The sequence below is a fragment of the Onychomys torridus genome, chromosome 12 (genome assembly GCF_903995425.1).
Source record: "Onychomys torridus chromosome 12, mOncTor1.1, whole genome shotgun sequence".
Lineage (NCBI taxonomy): Eukaryota > Metazoa > Chordata > Mammalia > Rodentia > Cricetidae > Onychomys > Onychomys torridus.
The window spans coordinates 71,697,811-71,723,783 of NC_050454.1; the positions used below are offsets into that span (position 1 = coordinate 71,697,811).

Sequence of the window (25,973 nt, forward strand, 5' to 3'; positions counted from 1 at the left end):
CTCTAGAAGGAGCACAAGGAGACTTGCTCCCAGGAGCCCTGTTGGTGTAAACTGAGGTGGTGCAGAGCGGCCTTCCCTCACCGACTGTGCCTGCCTTTCATGCTCTCTGGATAGGGAGAGAAAAAGTCATGTTTGCCAGTGGTGAGGATCATCTCTCCTTGAAAAGTGTCTTAACTTCTCTGATCGATAGGTCTTGCTAAATGTGGAAGCACAGTGAGCAAACCTAGGGGAGTGAATGCTGCTTTACTCACTGGTGAAAGGAGTCTGTAAAATGCTGTCATCGTATACTTCAGAATTCCCCAAAATCTGGTTATTTATTTGAAATAACATAAGCCTGTTGAAACCAAGGTTAAAGTGTTGGAGCAATTTAACTTTAGTTATGACATGAAGTGTCATTAACCCGTTTCTCAGCAGCTCTTGGAGTGAGGCACTCCACCACAGTGGTACACTGTACATTTAATGTAGGACTAGGAAAATGCATGTGGTTGTTTCCCTTGAGATTTAAGGCTCTACTATTTGAGGATTCATTGATGTTCTTTTTGATTTTTTTAGTTTGGTTGTATCAAGGTAAAAAACAAAGGCAAGAAAAAGAAGCCAAAAGATTCAAAGGTAAGGAATGTCTTCTATGGTGATTCTTCAGTCTCCAGTAACTGACTGGAATGTGTTAGTGACATAGAAGTGACATAGAACAAAGTGGGCAGGGAGGCTCTGGGGTCAGACAGGTGCCCAGCACCCATCAAAATTCCCAGGTGCAGCTGATACCCTGAGACTTGCCAGCCAGCCAGTCCAGCCTAACTGGGGTGCTCTACCAGCAAGACACCGGAAAATAGCTGGTGAAGATACCTGATGACAACCTGTGCCCTACACACATGCACACACACACACACACACACACACACACACACACACATAAACACACAAACAATGTGGCCTATACACTCACTCACACACACAGACACCACACACACACACACACACACACACACACACACACATACAACACACTACAGATTTCATGTACTTAACAGAAAAAAGTTAACAGCTCTTTAGCTGGTATATGCTTACTAAAATAACACTTGACTGAGTGTTACAAACAGATAAGAAAGAATATTTGTTTTATAGTATTTAGAACTGCTATAAAATTTCTTTCTGCTCGGATGTCTACCTAAATTAGTAGGTAATAATTCAGCCATCCGAATGACCTTAGGATTGCCATCATCCTTTTCTGCTCCTCTCTCCAGCCTCAAGCCCAGGAGCCAGGAGAGCATTCGTGATTTCACATGTTGAGGGGAGGGGCTGGTGGGAGACAGGGTAAGGAAGAGTGAGCAAGTGCTAGAGTAGGGTCCAAGCAACTTGGAGTTTCCACACAACTTAGCTGGGCATCTTTGACAAAAATGGATGTTTCAGCTACTTTAAGTTACAGTCACACTTTTTTTCAGTCTATTTCTGGCTGTTAAAATTTATTACGCTGTATTCTGTTTATAAGAAACTTTGAGTAGGTTCTTCATTATTCACAGTTGGCATATATGTATTCATGTATTCATTAATTTCAAAGTTGAGTTTTTTCTTCCATGGAATTTTAGAGTGAAATAAGTGTCATTTTTAAGGTGGATTATTTTTATCATTTACTGTAGAATCTCATCATTTTTAGAATGGGAAGATTATTCTCACTTTTCTTTCTTTTAAACCAGCCAATGTTAGTGGGATCTGGACCGACATCGGTAACAGCAAGTAGTGAGACTGTTACTCCCGAAGACCATAAGTAAGTATACGTTAGTAGTTTACCAGTGTAACGCCAGCTCACTGCAGACTTGTGTTTCCTTCCATCCTCCCTCCCTCCATTCTTCCCTGCTTTCCTTCCTTTCCCTCTTAGAGATAAGAATCCATTATGATAATCCATATTGAGTTAATGTCACGGCTATAAAAATTATAGCCTTAAGAACTTATTCAAGCTGTATTAAAGTCACAGGAATAGAGAGACTAGGGTAAAGTAATTACTGAGACAGATATGAATGTGTGAAAATGTGCAAAATAATGGAAACCCATTGTCCAGAATTAATGGGGCTGAGTTGGTAGGGTGCTTTCTATGTGAAGAAGTGTGAAGACATCTTTAAAGGGGGGAAATTGTTTTCATTTGAACTGATAAGAACCTGACACGGTTTATTTGGGTTGTCAAGACGAAATGCCCTAAAATGAAGTACTTAAAAACTATAGAATTCTGAGCTAGAAAGTTGGCTCGTGGTTAAGAGCACTTGTTGCTCTTGCAGAGGACCTGGGTTTGATTCCCAGCACCCACGTGGCGGCTCACAACTGTCCATACTCCAGTTCCAGGGGCTCTGAAGCCCTCTCCTCACTTTTGAGGGCACTAGGCATACACTTAGTACACATATGTATGCCAGCAAAACTTTAAAATTAACACATTAAAAAACAAGAAACCTCCCAGCACTTGGGAGGCAGAGGCTGGCAGATACTTATAAGTTCAAGGCCAGCCTGGTCTACAGAGTGAGTTCCAGGATAGCCAGGGCTGTTAAATGGAGAAACCCTGTCTTGGAAACCCCCCCTCCAAAGAAAAGATCCCAGAAATTTACCAAAGCAGTATACCCCAAACTGAATAGCTTACAAATAATGAAGTATTCCTCACAGTTCTGGAGCCTGAAGTATAGTATCAAAGAGGCCACCTACTTCCTGGTACATACATGGATAGCACTGTCTTCCTGAATTCCCTCTTATAATATATTTTCCTAAACTTAATACAAGCACAAATTCTGTTCTAAGTGTACATCCTCATGACCTTATTGATCACTTCCAAAAGGCCTGTCATCCAGACACCATCACGTTGGTGATTCAATTTCAACATAAGAGTTTGATAGTGGGGATGTCACACACAAACATGTAGATTATGACATGGCTGTACTGAAACTGACATGTCTTTAGACATAGAGCTCATTTAACCCCTCATCTGCCACAGGACTGGTAGTAGTACTGTGTCTGTGTGAATAGATATGGAGACTGGGGCATAGTGGAATGGAGTGACCTACCCGAGTCTAAAAAGCTGGCACATAACAGACCCAGTATGTAAACTGCACATTCTGACTTTGAGGCCCACATTCACGCTGTTATGTCTTCTTAGAATGTTAACAAGCTAAACCAGACCTTAAGCCTAAAAAGGCCCTGCAAAGAGAGAAGAAGTACTGAAGGAAAAAGGAAAGGCTGAATCTGGCAAGGATGGAAATACTACAGAAAGCAGAATTGTAGAAACAGGCTAGGCAGAACACCGAGGGGGCTGGTCTTCACCTAGAGTGGTAGTCCGACTCACTTAGGTTAGTCTTGATGTACGCAGCTTTATTAAAGATACTTTTCATCAACAGTCACTGTGTTTCAGGAAGGTCATTATATAACTTTCAAACCCCTTCTAGAAGAGCCTACCCAAATCGGAAAGCCATTTTAAAACCCGTGAAGTGAATGTACATGGTAGTCTTAGCTCTCAGGAAGCTCAATTTGAAGCTAGATTGAGCTACACAATGAAATAAATTCAAGGTCATCCTGAGGTACATTGTCAGACTCTGTCTTACAGTCACACACACACATCAGCAGAGTTCTCATTACATGCTCTAGACAGGGAAAGGCTAGCAGGACTTCTCGTGAGTCAAGCTTGAAAATGAAGAGAAAACAGAATGATGGATCTGAAAATCTACAGTCTGGAAAAAGAACTACTGCTGTTTCAAGGTGACCATCTTGATGTCACTGCAAGGTCCCCATCGCCTGAAATACAGGCAAAACTAATTTTGTGGGGTCAGGTCCCGAGAGGCCTCTGGCTTTAAGGGAGATTGTTTTTCCATACCAAGGAAGCAGCACCAACGTGGCTGGCTACATTTGTCAGTATGGGGAATCATGGTCTCTTAGAACTATGAGGGGAAAGTAAAGTGTTTTCGTCCCCACCCATCCAGCTTTGGGGACATTCTGTTAGTGACATGCACTCTTTCCCTGAAAGCAGCCAAGTTCTATTAACAGAATGGCTTTAAGACTTGTTAAAGCCAGCCAGGAGTGGTGATGCACACCTTTAATCCCAGTCCTCAGAGGCAAGCATGGTCTACAGAATGAGTTCCAGGACAGCCAGGGCTACACAGAGAGATCTGTCTCGAAAAACAAAAAACAAAACAATTAAAAGTAAATTTTAAAAGCTGTGTTAAAACCTTGTGTGGTGGTAGTGCATACCTACCTAGCCTAGTGGACTAAGACAAGACTGCCAGAACTGTGAGGTCCGTCTGGGCTGCAGTGTTAAGATCCTGTCTCAAGAGCAAGTGGGTTTTTGTTTTGTTTTGTTTTGTTTTTTTGTTTTCTTTTCTTTTCTTCTCTTTTTGAGCTGAGGATTGAACCCAGGGCCTTATGCTTGCTAGGCAAGCACTCTACCTCTGAGCTAAATCCCCAACCCTAAGAGCAAGTTTTTGATAAAAAATACTTTAAACTGTACAGTCATTGAAATACTGTAACAAAAATGTGCACACTTCCTTGGCCTCTCCAGTCTGTTTCTGCAGTTCTGTTTTCTAGTTACCAGCTTTTCTTTTTCCATCAGTACCTCTCTTTGCAGGCATCACTTTAGGCTCAGGCTCTGGCTTTTGGAGAAGCAAATTTCTCGGTGGCTGTTCCTTACCTTGGCCCTGTCTCCTTTTGCATCCCCTTCAGCCTGTCTTGAGCACAAAGGTGGTCACTGCAAGATGTAGGCCCTGAATTCCCATCAGTGTTGGTTATGGGCTTGCTTCCTCCTGTTCTTCAGGATGTTGCTACACACTTTTGTTTTTACTTTTTGAGACAGGATTTCTCTGTGTAGCCCTGGCTGTCTTGGAACTCACAGAGATCCTCCTGCCTCTGCCTCCTGCATGCTGGGATTAAAGGTATGCCCCACCACCACCCGGCTTATGGGTTACACACATTTTAAAGAAATGTCTTTATGGGTTGGGGATTTAGCTCAATGGTAGAGCGTTTGCCTAGCAAGCACAAGGCCCTAGGTTTGATCCTCAGCTCAAAAAATCATTAGAACCTTTAATTTGTTAACCTTCCTTAAGTGACTAGCAGTTATAATTTTAAATCTGCCTTTGTCTCTATTTTTTTATTTCTTTTTTTTTTTTAATTTTTATTTATTTATTTATTTATTTTGGTTTTTCAAGACAAGGTTTCTCTGTGTAGCTTTGTGCCTTTCCTGAAACTCGCTTGGTAGACCAGGCTGGCCTCGAACTCACAGAGATCCGCCTGCCTCTGCCTCCCGAGTGCTGAGATTACAGGCGTGCACCACCACCGCCTGGCTCTTTCTTTATTTTTTATATAAGATCTTTATTGACAGATAGTTCACATAGTATACTATTTTCCTGTTTGCATAATTTGATAGACTTTAGTCCAGCATCCTCATAGGCCCATGACACCATCACCGCTTCCTTTTTTAGAACATCGCTGTCTTCAGTTTCTTTCTTTCCCCCTTTTTTTTTGAATGCCGAATGCCAATTTTTGAAGGAGGGAGGAGGTCTTAAATACAGGCATACAGGCTTACAGCACAATGGGAGAACCTGGGAGGGCAGAAGTTCGCTCCAGTGTTTTACAGTCTTGCATCTAAGCTGTTAACACCCCATATGCAGGATACACAGACAAGGAACTTCCCTTAAGCATTCAGGAGGGTGGAATCTCGAAGGGAATTAGCATAGGGAGGATATCAAGGTCAAGGTCAGCAAGCAAAGCAACAGTTACCCAAAACAGGGTCCTATAGGTCCCCCCCTTTTACTAAAAAATGAGCTTCTGACTTAGGTTACATGGGACTTCAGCAGGTCACCTTACCCATCATGGAGACACCTGTCCAGGCCACACAGGCGCTCTGTCTTAGGTTGGTGAGCGCCCCCCCCAGGTATTACCCGTCTCTGAATACTCATTATCATACAGGCTCAATCATGGGAGAGCTGCAGAGTTAACTGTTGCCAAGATCTCTGAGTGGCTTGTAATTTGTGTGTTCAACACAGAAAAGACCAACAGAAGTCTTAACCCACCCATAGCCAGTGGGCTAAAGGCAACTGAGCCATTCCCTTCCTTAACGAGCCTTACTGCAAATTGGAATCCTTGTAAGATGGTATCCCAAAAGCAAATGGAACTTGAGTTTGTAAATTTATAGCTTTCAAAGCCAATCGAAATGTATATAACTATTGATTTAAATTTGTCATGCCCAATAGAATGAAAGGTTAACTATGGTAGCTACTTTTGCTGCCAGGGTCTCCACTGTGCTAGCTGTAGTAACCATTTATGAAATGGCAATCCCAGGAACAGTAGTATGGTGATCATCATTGTTATAACAGCAACAATGGCAGCAGCGATGTCAAATTCTCTTCTGGAGCATGTGGGCATCCATTAGCATGGACACAACTCCAGGAACACGAACCGCCAAGGCCCATTTTTCTTGATCCCAGCACAACTTAAGCTGGTGTTTCTAATTCTTCAATGAGTTTTAATTAATGCAGCATTGATTTTGTTTGTTTGTTTGTTTTCTTTGAGACAGGGTCTTTCTATATGGTCCTAGCTGTCCTGGAACTTGCTATACACAGTGAAATAGCTTTGAACTCAGAGAGATTCCCCTGCCTCTGCCTCCTGAGTGCTGGGATTAAAGCTGTGAGCCACCATGCCCAGCCTTGATTTTTCTGCTTTAAATAATGGAGTTTGAAAATAATTGTGCTTTTAGTAAATAGAAGAGTTTACTCAGAACATAAGCTATAGTGTTTCTTGACTGTAACTGTAGGTTTATTTGTTTTGCCAGTGTTTTGCCAACCTATATGTCTGTGCACTACTGGTGCCAACCTATATGTCTGTGCACTACTGGTGCCAACCTATATGTCTGTGCACTACTGGTGTCTACCTATATGTCTGTGCACTATTGGTGTCTACCTATATGTCTGTGCACTACTGGTGCCTACCTATATGTTTGTGCACTACTGGTGTCTCCCTTTATGTCTGTGCACTACTGGTGCCTACGGCCATCAGATCCCCTGGACCCAGAGTTAGGGATGGTTGTAAACCATGTCCTCCGCAACATCAACAAATGCTCTTAGCCACTGAACCAACTCTCCAGCCTGTTAATTGTAGTTTTTCTTTCTTTCTTTCTTTCTTTCTTTCTTTCTTTCTTTCTTTCTTTCTTTCTTTCTTTCTTTCTTTCTTTCTTTCTTTTCGAGATAGGGTTTCTCTGTAGCTTTGGAGCCTATCCTGGAACTCACTTGGTAGCCCAGGCTGGCCTCGAACTCATAGAATTAACTTGGCTCTGCCTCCCGAGTGCTGGGATTAAAGGTGTGCGCTACCACAGCCCAGCTGTAGCTTTTCTATATTAAATCCTCTGTAATAAATATTTGTAGCACAAAACTGAGATTATTTTTGATTATTTTGTTTTATTTTAATTAGGTATTTTTCTCTAGGTTATTTGATTTCCCTGTGCTCTAGTGTCTTTGCCTGCAGTTAAATATTCCTTCCCAAAAGTTTATTCACAAAATTATTTTTAACCCAGCAGGCGCAGTTCAGATTCTGCAGGCCCATTTGCAGTACCTGACCACCTTCGGCAAGATGTTGAAGAATTTGAAGCTCTTTACGACCAGCACAGCAGCGAGTATGTTGTCCGAAATAAGAAGCTGTGGGACATTAACCCGAAACAGAAATGTTCGACTCTGTATGAGTAAGTAGCTTAGTGTTCCTACAGCCCACTTAAGAGGATCCAGGCTGTCTGATTGTGCCTCTGACATTTGTCCACATGTTTACCATTGGGTTCACCTCTGGGGAACACATGTTCAGAACTTTTGCCATGTACTACACAAAGTTTATTGAGGGTTTTTAATTACTAAATTTATAGTCCGGATCATAATCGGTTTGTCAGTTTGAGCTGCTGATGCTGATATTTTTTGCTTTGAAAACTCTGCTGCCAGGACTGGTAAATCAGGCTTCCAGCCATGGTCTTGGGGGTTTTGAGACAGTGTTTCACTCTGTAGCTCAGCAGTCCTCAGTTGATCTTGCTACCTTCCTGCCTTTGCCTCCAGAAACCAGGGTTGCAAGTGTGTGTGCCCCTCTACCAGTCATCCATAGTCTGTGTAATTGTGAATTCCAAGGTACTCCCTTAACAAAGAACACCGTCAACTATCCTGTCTTGTCCCATACTGATGGGTTGTTTACCCTCTCCCAGTTGCAATCACAAGTTAACGTAGCTTGGAGAAGTGTTGTCCTTTTCTAGAAAAAGGATCCCTGTGTACCGCTACAAATTCAGCTCGGATGTGGCTGTTGAGCTACAGTGATAGAAACCTGCATCCGTGTACCTCTGCCTTGTGTTGGTGATGAAAGGAAAGTGTGCTCTTTTTCTTAAAGAATTTCTGACGTGGGTTACTTTAGGATTGAAACTATGAATGTGAAATTTAACAGTTAAGTGTGAATGATGTAAATAAAACAACCTAGTATAGAGTCCAGAAAACTAAGAAATGTCAGGCCATTTTGAGCTTCACATTAGTAAGTTTTGTGGTAGTTGAGCCTCTCTTTTAAGAAACTTGGATAAAAATCTGGTGAAAAATTAATGCAAAAGCTAGCTATTCCGAAAACCGTTATTCATCCATGGTGTCATCTTTTCTTTATTTCACTCCATTCCATTATTACTGTGAGTCTGTTTAAACAGTCCTAGGTCCCGCTTCAGGAAGTTCTTTTGTTGAGTTGAAATACTGAGCAATCTTGTTAAGAGAACTCTTGGGTGGCAGTTTAGAAATAGCTACAAAATTAGATTGATATTTCTTAAAACGTGGTATAATTTGCTTCAGGCTTTTATAAACCAAAGCTGTCTTACTCTACTAGAAACTGACGTTATAGGAAGATATATATCATATATATGTAGTTCTCTGTATTTCAGGAGGGAACACATAGCAACTTGAGAAGGTAGTCTCTTTCATTGATCAGTGTGTGATTGAAAACGAAGATTAAACTCCCACATATGAGAAGATAAGAAAAATGTCAGAGAAATACTGAGATTGTTATTACTAATTTTTCTAGACTTTAACTTTTCACCTAAAAAAAAAAAGAGAGAAAATTGACCTAATTTTACTGGTCTCTTCAATTTTTAACATTTTATAATTTAGATAGTTTAACCACATTATTTCTAAGATAGTTTTTCCTAACACCACTTTCGTGGTGTTGGCCAAGATTTTTCGTCGTATAAAATCGTGTCGCCTGCAGCGCAGCAGAAGAGCTGAAGCGGTGTTCTTGGGTTGCAGTCTGTTACAAATAAATGACGTTCTGGAAAACAGATCATGAGCATAAACAAAATGGGGTTTTCAGAGGAGCGTCCTTTGAAATGCCCCTCCCTGTCCTCCCCCTTGTGCTGGCCGTCACCTGCCCTGGCATCCTGTAAGTCCATCAGCAAACACTGCAGATTGTTACAGCTTGCACACGTAGGCAGCAGGTGTTGGTATATTAGCTTTATCAGTATTACTTTTTACACTGCCATATGCAGTGTGCTCATTTCTTTGCCTCGTTAAATACAGGAATATCTGTCGGTTTCAATCTAAGGCTTTGAAGGGGTCATAATGGGAGAGCATAAAAATTTTCCAAACTCAGCAAAAATGGAAATGGGCCTAAGCCTGTGGTCTGCTGTTAAGTTCTTTCATCTCTCCTGACTAGCCATGCTAACACTGGTGTGTGCCCTGTTGATAAACTGATCCTAGACTTTGAAGCTAGATTATGAAGAAACCTATTTACTCACTTTGGATACAGTGTTTACACTTGCTAAGACGACTTTTCAAGACCTAGAAAATACAAAGTTCATTCTGTGTCACATTTCAAATAGTAGATTAAAATTTATATTTTGCTAAAATTTCTTGAGTTAAAGGTTGTCTATTTCAGCCTGTGAAGTGTGGACTGCTTCTTAACAGGGCAGGAAATGTGGAGGATCTCTTTGAAGACCTTATTTTCTGAACATTATAGAAAAAGTTAGAGCTGGGGTTATAGCTCAGTTGGTAAATTGTCTGCCTGGTGTGCACATGGTTGTGGGTCCCATTCTCCTTTCTATATCAACCAGGTGTGATACGCATGCCTGTAATCCCAGTATTAGAAGGTAGATGTGTGGGAGCTGAAGTTTAACCGTGAGTTTGAGGGCAGCCTGGATGCATGAAACCCTATTGTAAAAAGGGACTAGGGAGAAAAGAAGAAAGATTTAAATCTAGAAATATTGAAAGGAAAGATTCAAATTATGACCAGTTAAACCACACAAATAGAACCATGTTTTTTCTCGTGTGCATTCTTTCCAACTTAAGCTGAATGTTTGTAAAAACAAGTGATTGACTGCACAGTCTTGTCATTTATGTTACCTACTAAAGTACAGTGGGAATGTTTGTCATGTCCCTGAATACTGTTCAGGAGCATTACAGGCTGACTGGTCGGTAAGAGTATTTTCTTTTTCTTTATAGTCTCTCTCTCTTGGTGTATGTGTGTGTAACTTGTGGGTGCAGGTGCACGTGCAAATGGAGGCATATGGCGGGGATCCCCCTTGCTTGCCTGCCACTGTATTCACTGAGGCAGGGCCTCAGTTGAACACATTGCTCCCCAGAATCACTAGTGTAGCTCACCAGCCTGCTCCAGGAATCCCATCTTCACCTTCCAAGGGCTGGAATTACAGGTGGGCTACCATACCCCTGACATTTACATTGGTGCTGGGGATCTGAACGCCAGCTAATCCTCAAGCTTGCACAGCAGGCTTTACTCAGTGAGCCATCTTTCCAGCCCTGCTTTACAGGTGTAAAAAGGCTGCTTTTCAGTAGTGCTGTAGTATTCATGATGGGAAATAAAACTGTATAGTCTAACACTTAATTTTTTAAGGTAAATTTGCATACATCATTTACATTGCTACCTTGTTACTCAGTGGCAGCTCCATAACCACTGTAAAAGTTGATGTAGGCTGATGTTTATATCAGTCACCAAAATATAGATTTTGGTGACACTTTTTTTAGACACATATCTTTTATTTGAGATATATATATATGAGAGAGAGAGAGAGATTTTTTTGAGTTTGTTTTTCCCCCCTTTTCATTTGGCATTTTTGTTTCTGGCATTCTTAATTTTTTTCTAGGTAAATTTTCTTGACTTTTCCATTGTTTTGTGTTTATTCCCCACTTACTAGTTACAACTTAAAACATTCTGAGCGTCTCTTCTTTCCCCAAAAGAAAGCACGACGGGATTGTGTTCCCGGGCAGGCGAATTCTGGTTGTTGTCTCTTCGATTTCAGTCTGGACTTTCTAGTTTCCTCTGAATTTATTCTTGGGGGTGTTGATATCAGAAGGAAAGTATTTTTGCCTGGGGAGGAAAAACCTAGTCCTTTCTTGTAGTAACTCAATGTAAATACTGTTTTTTTCCAAGTTACTTCTCTCAGTTGTTGGAAGAGCATGGCCCCTTGGCCCTGAATGACAAGGTGTTCTCTGAAGAGGATGAGTTCTTCCCTGAAGAGACTCGACAGATGCTGGAGAAAGCCGGCGGTTTGAAGTCTTTCCTCCTGGGATGTCCTCGATTTGTTGTGATAGACAACTGTATTGCATTGAGAAAAGTTGCCTCAAGACTCAAGAAAAAGAGAAAGAAGAAAAACATCAAAACTAAAGTTGAAGAAATTTCAAAAACAGGAGAATATTTACGAGTTAAACTACCACTAAATCCAGCTGCTAGGGAATTTAAACCAGATGTAAAGTCCACACCAGTGTGTGAGGATGTAAAGTCTGCACCAGGACCTGCTGAGTCCCCAGGACCAGCTCCTGAGGATCTGAAGCCCCAACTGGACTCTGATAGCTCTTGTGGTTCAGCTTCTGAGGACAGCAGACTGGAAGTGGCCTCTTCTGACTCGCCCCCACCACTCTGTGAGGATGTACATCACAGACCAGCTTCCTCTCCTCCCACAGTAGCTCCTGAAGATGCCAAACCAACATACTGGACTCAATCCCACGTGGTCACAGGATTCTGCACATACCTTCCTTTTCAAGGATTTGACATCACGCAGTCAAGGCCTGCATACATCAACATGGTACCAAGCCTGCCCCAGTTCACCGGCATCTACACACCCTTGGCCAGCATTCCCTCTGAATATGCCATGCAGAGATCCATGCCAGTGGTGCCATCTTTTGTAGCCAGCGACAGAGCAGATAAAAATGCCACTGCATATTTCGAGAGTCAGAATTTGAATACTGGGAATGACTGTGGTAACCAGATTGCCTCTGAAGCACAGATCCTTGAGCATTCTTTGGGAATGTGTGTGAAGTCCCAGAGCAGCCCAGCTGATCTTGAGACAGCTCTGAGTGAGCCCGACAGAAACAGCAGGCATGGTGGGAGCTCCGACATCCAGTGTGAAGCATCTCCGGAAAGTACCAGCAGAGCAACAGACACTTTCCCTGCACCAGTGCTTGCCGTCCAGGTAAGGCTCAAAGAGAAAAGGGTATTTAAAAGAAACATGTTTGTTGTCATTGTGTGCGTGTGTATATGATGTGTGTGTGCTAGTGCAGGTGCACACATGCCACAGCACACATGTTCACATTAAAGGACAACTTTAAAGGCTCAGTTCTCTCCTTCCACTGTAGGATCCGGGGATTGCACACACGCTGTCAGGCTTGCAGAGCAAGTGCTCTTACTACTCAGCCCACTCAGTGGCCTCAAAAAAAAGAGTGTTGGTCCAGAAGCTAAGTTTGCCTTTTCATTTTTCATTGCCGTTATGTTTACTAAAGAAAGAGTTGGCTTCATAGTGGTTATGAAAACTTTTTCTTGAAAAAAAAATCTGTAAGCTGGGTGGTGATGGTGCACACCTTTAATCCCAGCACTCAGGAGGCAAGAAGCATCTCTGTGAGTTTGAGGACAGCCTAGTCTACAAAACAAGTTCCAGAACAGTTAAGGCTACACAGAGAAACCCTGTCTTAACCAAAAAGAAAAGGAAAAATATCTGTAAATATGAGCCCTTCTGTAAGGCATCCCAAGTACCTTTGTTGTTTAAAAGATGTTTGGATGAAGCAATATATAATAATAATATAATATAAATAATAAAATATAATAATCCATGTTCCCCTGCAAAGTTCTACACTGATAAGAAATAAGGTAATAGAGTTGTCAGCAGGTGGAGCCAGAATATCACTTTGATGATTAATAAAGAAAAGAGGAAGGAGTTTGTGGCTACTTCCGTGGAGACACGCACACACTGCTAACTACAATAGTGTTATCTGTCACATTGGTTTATGCAGTGTTCACAGAAAAATCAGAATAGAGGCCCGCAGTCCGAGCTGACTGCCTAGAACTCACTGTATGTGCTGCCAGCTCTTCTAGAGTGTGGCTCAATGTAAGAGAACTTGCTGAGCGTGTGCAAACCCTGGGTTCCAGGCCCGTCACATAGTACGGAAAAGGGGAGAATCTGGGCTGCACGTGCCCATGCTCTGCCAGACCAGAGGTGGGAACGAGAGCTGTAAAGGAGACAGTCAGGTGGACAGAAATGAGTGGTTTGTCTAAGTGCTTTCCTGACAAGCATGCAGACAACCCAGGTTCTCTGTAGTTGTCCTTTGGTGTGAATTCACTATAGTCCTCGTTGAATTGTGCCCGCCCTTAAGTTTTCTGCTTTCTAGCAAGCTTTGGCAGGGGGGGGTGGGTGGGGGGGGGGGGGTGGGTTAATACTATGGAGCTAGTATTAATTTTGGTTATATTCTATATGTTTCCCTAGTAAAATTTATATATGAAAAGATATTATCTAAATTGAAAAAAAGTCCTTAGGAAAATTCTGGGCATATTTTAAAATGTTATACAATGGCCTTATTTTACTAGTATAGCTGAGATCAATAAGTTTTAAGCAATTGTTTTGTCCCATAGGTGTCTAGGAGTGTAGTACATCAGGAAGTCAATACTGAGCCATATGAACCTTTTGAGACACAGCAGGTGAGTCAATAGTATATTAAACTGTTCAAATATTTCATTTTTTATTAACATATGAATTGGAGCCAGCTAATCTTAAAGTTACTATGGAATAAGCTTTATTTATTTTAACAAAAAAAATAAACAGCAACACTTTTTTTGTTGAAATTTGAGAGGAAGAGGCTAAGAAAAAGGTTAGGTTTTGTTTCCCTTCGAGTACTAATTCAAAGGATAACGGCTTTCTTCTAACTGGTGTGATGAGCATGTATTGTGAATAAATAAGGTTATTTACATGAACAACATCGGAAGATACAAGAATGGTTCAATTATCTTGTTTCAAGATAAACATCACCACTAGAAATTATTATTGTTCTAGAAATATTAACTAATAAAATTAGGTATGAGAAAGAAAAAAAGAGGTATAAGTATCATTGCTTACAGAAATTAAGATCAGAATAATTAAAAGGTAATTACATACAAGATACTTCACATATACTAAGACCAGCTTACTAAGAGAAAATATCTTATTTTTAATGGCAAAAAATCCATTTCAAGATAGCGAAGCTGCTATTGAGAGACTTAATGAGGAGAGGAGATGCCCATGTACTTGATTGGATAGGATGTAATGAAAACATTGATTTTTTTTTCCCCCTAGTTTTGTTTCTTAATGCAGGATAATCTAACTACACCTGGTGATCCTAAGCAGTGTTTAATAGTTATCTACTGAGGCAGACAGTAGAGACGCACGCCTTTAATGCCAGTACTCTGGAGGCAAAGGCATAGGCAGGCAGATCTCCATGAGTTCAAGGCCAGCTTCAAAGTCTAGTGGCTTCAAATAACAGCAAACGGTTGTTCTGTCACAGTTCCTCTTGGTCAGAAATCCAGGAACTGCCTGGGAAATCTGGATCTGGAAGAGTAAATATTCTTAAAAAGGTTTCGAATCAGTAAGAAAAAGACAGTCTGTCACAAAAATAGGAATTGGCATGAATATACAAGCCATAGTAAAGAAATGTGCATGGTTTTTAGGCATTCACAAACAAACCAGTTCCATGTGCATGGCATTTAAAGAAGTAGAATGCAGCCGTCTACAGAAAGCAGTGCAGAATTGTCTGCACTCAGGTGTGTGAGACCAATGGACAGGTATTTAAATACATGTTTTCATAATTTTAACAGCCAAAAATTAGATACCATTTAAAGTTCCACCACTGGCGGCTGAAGTGTGTGTGTGTCCATGTACTGAAATACAGTGCTGGTTTTTTGTTTTTTGTTTTTTTCCAGACAGGGTTTCTCTGTGTAGTTTTGGAGCACAACTTTTAAACAGCTGTTAACTGATGCCTCTGTGGCTTACACTTAGGGGGACCTTTCCCAGACTGAAAAGGAGTACCGCCTGTTAAGAGACCAGCTCACGGCAGCAGTGGAGAACTATGAGCAGAGCAAACTCAGGAGCTCAGAAGAGACCAGGGACCTGGAAGAGAAGCTGAAGAGGAACACAGAAGAGAAGAAGGTGATCTGTCCCACTCTGCTTGATTCCATGTGGCAGGAGGAAGGGTGGAGGAATGTGAGTGCAGTGTTTCTTGTCGTGGTGAAGAGCCTCACACACTGCTTGTGAGGAGGACTGTGAGTCTGGGTTTTGTTTATCTGTAATTTAAGTTCCGAGAGAAAGTCCTAAGGCAGTTCACATGAGAGGTCCTAGAGTCAAGCTTGGTTCTTTCTATCCTGAGAGTTCTGCTTAGGACTGTTTGAGAGAGCAGTTGGGTTACTTAATTCACTAAAGTTTAGTTTGCTTTTCTGGAAAACTTACTCCATGCCGTGTGCCAGTGCCCTGGAGCATCTGGTTTAGATTCTGCTAGTCGGCACTGACCATCAGTTCCATAGTGGAGTGGCACCAGTTAGGGAAAGCCTGCTCACTTCAGTGGGGCCGTGAGATCACAGATGTGAGGAAATGATGTTCCTTTTTAAAGAAACTACTGCTTCCTATTCATAGAGGGAACAGAGAGACTAACCCATTTAAGAAGGAAATTAACAGCTGGAATAATACATTAAATAGCAGAAATGCTCTTTATTGAGATTGGAGTGGCCCTGGAAGAAAAGGTTGGTTGGTGAAAGGTGACTGGAAACTCCAAGGGTGAGAAGAGTTGGTCGTCGTCCTCACTGTCTGTCTGGGAAAAATAAAGTAGTAAGAGAAAAAATCAAACCCTACTCAGCACACGACACGTAAGACACAAGCTTGGATAAACGAGGGGTTAGTAAAATAGTGATGCAAATGTGGTATTGCCTCAGGAAGACTTGCACTGTAACCCATGTGGCCTGTGTGAGTGACATTTGTGACAGAGACCTCTTCAGCTTCACAAACTGAAGGTCAGACTGGGTACTGTATTTGTACAGTCCCTCATGCTGTATGTATAGATGACCTCTGTTCTGGGGATATGACATGCCCAAGAGGGGGCTGTGACAGAACAGAGCTTGGCTGCTGCTCTCTGGCTCTTATGTTTGAGGTCTTAGCCTTTTGAGAGAGGGTCTTATTGCGTCATCTAAGCTGGGCTCAAACTCCATGTCTCTGCCTTGTGCACGTTCCAGCCTAGGCAGGCAGCCCTCTACCAGGTGCCTTTTCCTTTTGTGTGGCTTTGGACCTGGTATCACATGATTGTACTCAGGAACATGTTTAAGTTCAGTGATTCCATCCCTCAGGACAGGCTTCTCCAGTTTCTAGACTTTCTTCGTTAATTGTGTACTCTCTTAAATTGTGAATCTGAGTTTCTTTGGTTGTTTACACAAGTAGGTGGGAGTTATTATGATCATTTCCTTATTAATTTTGAAGTGGCTTTGTCATTAAAGGGAGGTGAGTACAAACAGCACATGAACTAGGGTAGTATTTTCGTTGGCAGAGCTATGTATGTATGTTTGTGTGAATAAACATGATTATAATTCTTTATCCTTTGTTAACTGGTCTCCTGGAAGTGCCTTTGCCGAGTAGGTTCTCAGGCCCTAGTATGACCTTGTGTTTGCACATAATCTCCCTTTCAAGACGCTAGGTCCGAGGTGAGCATTGGCTCAGTGTGAACAAAGTTGACTTGGCTTCCAGTTGATCATGGAAATAAAAGTGACCATGTACAGTACAGGAGCTTATATATGTGGTAGGCATGGGGTCATCCAAGTCACAGTTATGACTCTGCAAGGCATGTTTGGACTCTGTAAGGTTTTATTAGCAAGGAAAATGTGGACAAACACCCCACTTCCCCAGCCTGAGAGGGAACTGCAGAACTTTTGTGATTCTGCTGCTGTGGAAGAGAGAGCCTATGCATCACATCCATCAAAACCAGTCCCTGAAGTAGAACCCAACTCTTACAGGAACTTGACTACTTAGCAGGTTCATCTCTAGTAGCATCGAAATCCTGGTGTCTAAGGCTGAAGAAGGAAGAAATGGCCTCTTCGTCCATATCATTTTTGAGTTGAGTTGAGTTCCTATTACATCTTTGTAGGTTTACTATAGGGTATGTTGTTCTTTCTGTTCTTTCTAAGCATGTTCTGATCCTAAGCAAGAAGTTTAGGATCAGAAGCTCAATTTGTAACTAAGAAATTAAAGTCTTTCCCTAGCAAGTAGGAGTACAGAATTTCGTTAGGCAGCTGTTGGTAGCTACAGAATTTGAGACTGTGCACTATTTAACTTATTTTTAGTTTTTAAAATAATGCTTGGATTCTCTGGTGCACTTCAGTTATTAGAAACAGTGAATTATGCAATGTTTTACTTGTGACTGGTATTTTATTTACAAAAGAACCCTACCCAGATACTTTGCACTCTCTGAGTGGATGATCCTTCACAATTGACTGAAAGCGTTTTTCAGATATTTCAAAAAGCAGCAACTAGATGAGGAAGCCAAGAAATTGGTTTGGGAGTGCCATTGACTCTTCCCCTCCAGGGGAAGGGAATTAGCATCGCCTCAAGAGTTTCTCTCACATACTGCCTGGACTACAGACAGATATTCCATCCGAATGCCTTGAGTGATTAGTCAGAGATGTCCTATTTCTAAAAGCAAACAAGAACTGCTGGACTTGCCAGCTAAAACATGTGCAGGTTACTTCTAAGTTAGGGAGGTGTATAGACTGAAGACTGAACAGTGAATTCCGTGGGTACACAGGTTCTCCAGAGGACTTCCTGTAGCCAGTGCACTCAGTGGTTAAAGTATGGCTGTGCTGTGTTTACTGAATTCGGGGCTGCAAGTTGTAGCATGCCCACCCCAGGGGGCCAGCTCCCTTAAACTTGAATTATTACAAATGCGAAGACACTGTCACTGTTCTAGGCTTCCAGGGTCTTATTTTTCCTCCCAAAAAAGTATTGCCATGATTATTCAAGTATTTTCTAAAATGCTTTTAGATCTCAAAGACCGAATTAGACTGGTTCCTCCAAGATTTGGACAGAGAAGTTAAAAAATGGCAACAAGAGAAAAAAGAAATCCAAGAAAGATTAAAGGTCCTGAAGAAAAAAATTAAGAAGGTTACAAATACCAGTGAAATGTAAGTAACATTTGAACGGCATTAATGTTTTAATATTCTGGGGTTTCTAGTTCTTGTCAGATTCTTTGTATTTAATGTCAAATTATGTATCATTTAAAAAATCTTTATAGATACTGTTTTCACAATTGTTTACATCGTTTAAAAAGCATCCATTGAAAAATTCTTTCCCGGGTTGGGGATTTAGCTCAGTGGTAGAGCAAGCAAGGCCCTGGGTTCGATCCTCAGCTCAAAAAAAAAAAAAAAAGAACAATTCTTTCACCTAAAACTTCGTCCGAATTATATATAAAAGTGAGAGTAGCCTGGGACTGAGTCAACAAAGGCCCAGTTGCCTTTAAGATTGAACATTACTGTGAACATTCTTACTGCATATGCCATGCTGGCTGGCTTATTTATTAATTTATTTTCTTATTTTGAGATGGTCTCATCTCTACTGTATAACTCAGGATCTCCCTTCTCGTGTTCCTGAAGAGGTGGGATTCCAAGCATGTGCATTCATGGAAACAATAAGTAAAACTTGCTCTGAGCAGCACAGCGTGACAGCAGTAGCTGGGCAGACTGAGTTCGTTGGGAGCTTTTATTGGATGTGGGTGCAGTTCACTGTGTGGAGTTGTAGTGAAAAAACCTGAAAGGTAATTAAGGTTTTGTAACTGCTTTTATAGGTCTGCCCAGAAAATTGATAGCTTGGATAAGGAATTCGGGTCACATCTGGACCAGTCCCCAGGAATCAGGCAACCAACTTTTAATTATTCTTAACATCTTTCACTACAATCTCACTAGACTCTTAAGTGTGTCATTGCTTATCTGTCTCTTAAATAATTCTCAAGGCTTGCATATGTATATATCCAGTTTCTACTTCTATCTCGTTGTCAGTATAAAAATGCCTCAGTGTATTGCTATCATTTACTCCTTTTCTTTCCTTTTTTTTTTTTTTTTTTGAAGTAGGGTCTCACTGTGTAGACCAGGCTGGCCTTGAACTCACATAGATCTGCCTGCCTCTGCCTCCCAAGTGCTGGGATTATAGGCATGTGTCACCTTTCCTGGCTCTCTCTCTTTTTTTTCTTTAATTAACTTCAACCACAAATGTATTTGAAGTACTCTACTGAGGTGGAGTGTGGCTCAGTAGTGGAAACACCTTTTGTGCCACTTGACACTAGTCTCAGCATGGAGTTGTAGTGTGTAGCTGTTATTACAGTTTGTCCAATAGTTTTCATGGAGAACCTGTAAAGTTTCCTTTTAATCCTTCTTAATGGACATTGTGTTGTTATGTACACAACCAGGTCTCACCAGTCAGTTGTATTTTGCTTTATTTTGTTTAATGCCATTTTGCATAATCTTTTCTGTTCCCATCATCTTCAATGGCTTCCTTGTAGTTACAATGTTTAACCATGATGGAACTGGAAATCCCCGTAAGCAAAACAATCCAGACCTGTAAAGACAGGAATGGTGTTTTCTGTCATACAGACCGCAGACTTTAGTTTCCATGTGTGCATGTAGGTCATGAAACTAGAGAAAAAGCAGAGGATCTTCCAGTTTGAAGAGTGAAATATATTTGATATGAAAACAAAAGGAGAGTGGTGGGGGAAGGGCGGATCAGCAGCAGGAGGGTCGGAGGTCTGAATGCCACAGTGAAACAGTACTTTGTAGGTTAGCTTAAAAAGTGGCCGTGAACAGCTTTGTCCTGATCACATTTTTCCTGTTTTTATAACTCTTTCATATATTCTATATTCATGGAATTTCTTTCTCGTAATATAGAGGGTATTTGAGAGCAATTACCAGTTTATCTTGGTGGTACTCCTCATGTCCTCAGAAGCCAGTGAGCTGGAGCTGGGGGAGTGGTTATCATCAAGTGCTTGCCTAATAAGGACCTGATTGTATCCCAGCATCCGAAAATAACCGTATGTGTGGTGATGCGCTACCTGTAACACCAGGGCTGTGGAGGTGGACACAGGAGGATCCTGGAGCTCACTGGCCAGCCATTGCAGCCCTGTTGGTCAGATCCAGATCTCAGTGAGAATCCATGTCTCAAATCAAGCAAAATGGATGGCTCCTGAGGAATCACACTTGAAGTTAATTAACCTCTGGTCTCCACAGACAGCAAGCCACCGCCACCCCCTGTGCCCAGATGCATGCTTGAAAACACACACACACACACACACACACCAGTAAATTGACACAGTGCCCTCATGTGTTCCTCTGCCCTTCTTCCAGATACTCCCTTTTGATTTCTTGTCTTCCTTTGAGCACTTGTAAAAATGCAGAGAGCACACTGAGTCTGAATTGTTTGGTTGCCCACGAGGCAGAAGTTACTCTAGAAAACGTGGTTTCAAAGCTGGCCTGGCACCTGATGTCGTTGTGATCTCACTGGATGGACTTGTTCTCAGAGTTTTCTCTTGCTCTTCACACAGTGCGCTCCTGAATGAGAAGGCGGCAGTCGAAGAGCGCATCCAGAGAGGGACAGAGCGTTGTGAGGAGAGTCGGCAAAGGGCCGTGGCTGCGGAGGTGAGTCCAGGACACTGGTGATCAGCAAGGGCAGAGTCCTCTGTTGGCTTTGTGGTTTTTTACCTGTTAGAATGGTGCCGTTATTGAAACTGGGAAATTAAGGAATAGGCTATCATCCATAATCTCATTTCTAAATAAAGTAATTGTTATTTTTCTTGGCCTAAGGATTTTTAATTTTTATTCCTTCTTTTCAGTACTAGGACCTCATGCTGGCCAGGCATGCACAGCACTGCAGTGTATCCCTAGACCTAAAGTTTATACTTGTTTCAGATGTGCCCATAAATATATTTCACGTTTGTCTTTATAAATTTTGAAAATTTATAACTGTTTTTCTTATTTAACAAAATAATTTAGTAATTTCTCATGCTTTTCATGGAATGTCTTCATCATACTTCATCACCTGAGGTATGTCAATATTTGCCGGTCCTTCCAAAGCAAATTAAAAGAACCCCCAGGCTGGGGGATCGCTCTCTAAAGTGTTTGTGTTTTCTGAACAATGAGGACCTCAGGCCCATCCCAGAAACCTTTTTTTTTTTTTAAACTGGCATTAGGAAGGTAGAGAAATGGAACCCTGGGGCTCACTGCAAGCCAGCTTCTCCTACTTAATAGCAAGTTGCAGGCTAGTGAAAGATCTTGTCTTAAGTAAACAAACAAAAAAGGTTGAATGAACCTGTGAAATGACACCAGAGATTGTCCTCTGTCCTCCATGTGTATACACACACACACACAGATACCAGAACCTACTCAATAAAATAAATTGCAAGTCAACCACTGCTACTGTGTTGGTGACTTGTAATTCTAATTTCAGATACACCAAGAAGCATAGATGGGGGAAATCACAAGTTCAAGGCCAGCCTGTCCTAAATACAAAAGAAAAAGAAATAGAGGTGTATATGTGGGTGTTTGCATGTTTGTGTTTTCTTCAGTCCTCTAGAGAAATACTAATGTTGGTATCTCTGGAAAAGCTGAAACAAGGGAATGGCTGTGTGTAACACCTGGCTTTATTTTGTTGTTGTTGTTGTTTATTTGAGAAACAAGTTCTATTTATTGTCACATGCATCTGTGGTTTCTCTGGGGACATGAGAAAAGGATGCACTTGGACCATCTGGAAATAGCAGACATCCCAGTTACTTGTCAACCAAACCGCTGCTTCTAGGGAGCTGAGTGAAGAGTCAGTGTGCCATGCTCTGCCTGCCTCTGATTGCCTGGCCTCTTCAGTTCACACTCTGTGTTACTTGGCAACAGGGTTGCCTGGAGGACCTTAGTCAGGTTATTGACACCTGGATTAAAATGAGGCTATTCCACATCATCTGCACTGATTCTTACACAACAGCCTTGTAGCTGAGTGAGGCTTAGGACTGAGTAAGTGCAGGCCTCTGATCCTTATACAGCTGGAAGGTGGGTAGTGTAAACTCTCCCTATCCTCCCAGGGAATCTGGCTCTGTGCCTGTGTAGTGATACAGAAAGTCATGGAGTTTCATGTCACTAAGTAGATTTCTGGTATCATTTTTCATTCCTGTTCACCTGATGAAATTACAACATAATCATGTTCTTATGTGTCTGCCGTCGTACTTTATTTCTGGAGAAACTGGAAAGGTTTTAGTGTTTACAGTAAACTCTTCAAGTAGATCTTCATTTGTAAATATTTGTGTATCCTCTAATGTCTTGACAGCTCTCTGTCCTGGAAAACTGGAAGGAGCGAGAAGTCTGTAAATTACAGAGTGTAGCGTCACAAGCAGAAACCTATCTTAAGAACCTCAAGCTGATGAGCAGGTACCGTAGCCTCCCAAGTGTTCTTCCCAGCATGCATTTGGGAAGTTAAGTTAGAAACACTTGAAGAGAAATATGTATTTTGATCATGTTTTTCCCCTCCCTTAAATCCTCCCAGAACCTCCCCACCTCCCTGCATCCAACCTTATTTCCTTTCTGTCTCTCTAAAAAAAAGATGAAAATCAAAGACAAGACCAGCATCTATCTATCTTATCTCTCTCTCTCTCTCTCTCTCTCTCTCTCTCTCTCTCTCTCTCACACACACACACACACACACACACACACACACACACACACACAGCAAACAAAGCAAAAACGAAACAAGAAGTCCAAGAACAAAGGTTCATTTTGTGTTGGCCAACTACTGCTGGGCATTGGGTGTGGAGCCCACAGAGGTTTCCTAGTGAGAGCTGAGCTTGCTCTACCCAGCAGGGCTGCATTAGAGGATGGGCTGACCACGTGCATGGTCACTAGGCGTCTGAGATGGGCTGCACTTGGCTGAGCTGGGGGAGGCCTTTGCTCCACCCCTGGCATTCCTATAATAGCCCTCTAGAAGAGCCAGAAGGGGCCGGTGGATAAGGATCCAGGCCCTCCCGAGGCTGTCCTGTGTTTCTGTTTCTCCCCCCTCTGTATTTCTATCTGAATCTCTTATCCCTCACTCCTCAAGAGTACCTTGGGGTAAAATGTGGGAGCTGATCTCCCAGCTGGTCTCCCACAATTGGGCCTGCCCTGAGGTGTGCATGAAATACCCATTGGTTTTCCCTTTGACATTGGATATAGTCTGCAAATAGCTTCTTGGTTAAGGGTGTCTGCTTCCATGGTGCAGAGACTAAACTATGTACCACCACATCTTCTCCAAGATTGACAATTTCAAAACATGCTTTTGATTGTGGATTTGTTTCTGTTTGCCTTTAAATGCTTTTAATTTTTCCAGTCTATAAAGTGGATATTAAGCAGTTTTCTACTTCTAAAATTTTCCAGTGATTCTGCATCATATCCTGACATGGAGTGTGATACGCTCTCATGGGAATTGTTTCTTTCTAATGTAAGAGAAGAAATTGAGAGCACAAAGGTAAGCTAGAAAACTTGTCATAATTCTACCAAAATCATTCCTTTTTTTAACCATTATGGTTTTTTATTGAAATTACTAGGAATTTTTCAGAAAATTAGTGACATTTTCTTAATTATCTTAGGGCGTTTGCTTAGCATGCCTAACGCCCTGGGTTCATTTCTGAGCACCAAGAAAGGGAACAGAAGGAATTCCAGGAGGCTTCCCAGTGCTAGATGACGAGATCCTTCCCCAGCCCCCTCTCCTGAGAAGCAGTTGTCTTGCTTTAGTGATGTCCAGCCGGGGAGGCCTGCCCACCAAGGCTCAGATCCGACTGAGCGCCTCAGCCTTGCCACCTCAAGCCTCTCAGTAAAATGGTGTGACTTTCTTAGAAAGATTATCTTAAAGCTTTAATCACACTTACATGTCTTGGGAAACTCTTTGGTCAGATTAATTCTCTGAAAAGAGAAAATACTAATTGAAACAGTGTTTTCTTTTGGAATTGGTTAGAAAAACTCCACAATCTCCCTTCTACCCACAGTCTCAGTTTGAAGATCAAATCAAGGCCATTAAAAATGGTTCTCGGCTCAGCGAGCTTTCCAGCGTGCAGATTTCTGAGCTCACATTTCCTGACGGTACAACGGTGAGTGAGGTGAGATGCATGACCACACTTTCTTTCTTAACTGGCCAGAGCACTTTAGTCTTCTGTTCTCTAAACATGGGGAGAGGCTCGTCCTAATGTCTCCATATTGATACTGCGTGTAGACAGGGGTTCTCTGTGTAGCTCTGACTGTCCTGGAACTCCCTCTATAGACCAGGCTGGCCTCGAACTCACAGATCCACCAACTCTGCCCTCCAAGTGCTGGGATTAAAGGCGTGTGCCACTGCCACCCAGCTATCTTTTTACATTAAAGTGCATTTTAGAAAAGCAATGATTTTGTTTTGTGGGCTTTGTAGAAAGGCTAACCATGGCTGTCAGTTTGCTGGATTTTGAGGTGCCTATTTCTTGGATTTAAACGCGGAGGAGACTAAGAATTTCAGGCCTCTGTTGGATTTCAGAGTGTTTGGCGTGTCATTGCAACCCTGGTTGCTGATTTCCCAGTGCCTGCCTTGCACCTTCTTGCTGCGACACGTCTAAATGGCTGTTCTCCAGCCTAAGATATTGTCCTGGTGGGCTCTCTCCCTTCCCTACATCTGTAATGTACAGTAGATCACCACAGTTAGATGCCTCAGCGCTTTACAGCCTGTCAGCTCCTCCCGAGGACTTAGGTTTGATTCCCAGCACCCACATTGTGGCTCGCGGCATCTGTGACTCCAATTCCAGGGCATCCAATGCTCTTTTCTGGCCTCTGAGGATATCAGCCAGACACATAGTACACAGACATAAATGCAAGCCAAGCAGTCATGCACATAAAATAAAATGAGATTTTTAATTTCTTAGGAATGGAAGGTAATGGCATCATGATCTACACTTCTTTCTGCATTGACTTCAGTAAGAAATAAGTTCTTAATGACACTTCAAGGTCACTTCTCATTTTTGTTTTCTCCCAAGTGTCTACAGCAAATATGGAAGGAAAAAATTTTGACTCTCAGAATATTTTTCTGTTACAATTTTACTTTTTATAATTTTATAACTATTCAAAAATATTTCATATTCAAAGTTATGAGACCTCTCAGATTATCAGGAACTTACGTAAAGAAGTTTCCTTACAGGCTGCAGAGATAGCTGAGAGGTTGAGCATTGACTGCTCTTCCAGAGGTCCTGAGTTCAATTCCCAGCAACCACATAGTGGCTCACAACCATCTATAGTGAGATATGATGCCCTCTCCTGGCCTACAGGCATACATGCAGGCAGAACACTGTATACATTATAAATAAATTTTTAAGTACCCTTAAAAACCATTTATCGCCTTAATCTCAGCACTCAGGAAGCAGAGGCAGGTAGATCTCTGTGAGTTCAAAGCCAGTCAGTCTGGTCTATAGAGCTAGTTCCAGGACAGCCAGGATTACAAGAGAAACCCTGTCTCAAAAACAAACAAAACTCCAGCATTTATTTTGTGCCTCATTTCTCCTCATATGTTCACTGGGTATTTATTGGTGATCAAGATTAAACGGGACCCTGCTGAATGCTCTAACGACGTAAATCCTCATCTAGGGTTAGAAAGGAATGAGAGGGTAGTGTTTGGGGAGAGGCAGGGTGCAGATGCTCAGAGGGGTCTGGTGTTGCATAGACAG

At 41.9% G+C, this 25,973-nt stretch overlaps 1 protein-coding gene across 11 annotated transcripts in view; it reads left to right on the plus strand.

The window, feature by feature from the left end:
- Ttc3 (tetratricopeptide repeat domain 3) overlaps positions 1-25,973 on the plus strand; it is a 105,119-nt gene that overhangs the window by 69,467 nt on the left and 9,679 nt on the right. For 8 of the 11 annotated variants that reach the window (XM_036203710.1, XM_036203706.1, XM_036203712.1 and 5 more), the window contains 12 exons: positions 553-609; positions 1,692-1,762; positions 7,526-7,690; positions 11,398-12,436; positions 13,867-13,932; positions 15,263-15,412; positions 18,281-18,420; positions 19,080-19,148; positions 20,826-20,919; positions 22,592-22,692; positions 23,671-23,761; positions 24,279-24,389. In XM_036203710.1, the coding sequence (XP_036059603.1) occupies positions 553-609; positions 1,692-1,762; positions 7,526-7,690; positions 11,398-12,436; positions 13,867-13,932; positions 15,263-15,412; positions 18,281-18,420; positions 19,080-19,148; positions 20,826-20,919; positions 22,592-22,692; positions 23,671-23,761; positions 24,279-24,389 (2,154 nt within the window). The remainder of the gene's footprint in view (positions 1-552; positions 610-1,691; positions 1,763-7,525; positions 7,691-11,397; positions 12,437-13,866; positions 13,933-15,262; positions 15,413-18,280; positions 18,421-19,079; positions 19,149-20,825; positions 20,920-22,591; positions 22,693-23,670; positions 23,762-24,278; positions 24,390-25,973) is intronic. The other 3 variants (XM_036203708.1, XM_036203716.1, XM_036203707.1) reach the window with 2 other exon arrangements.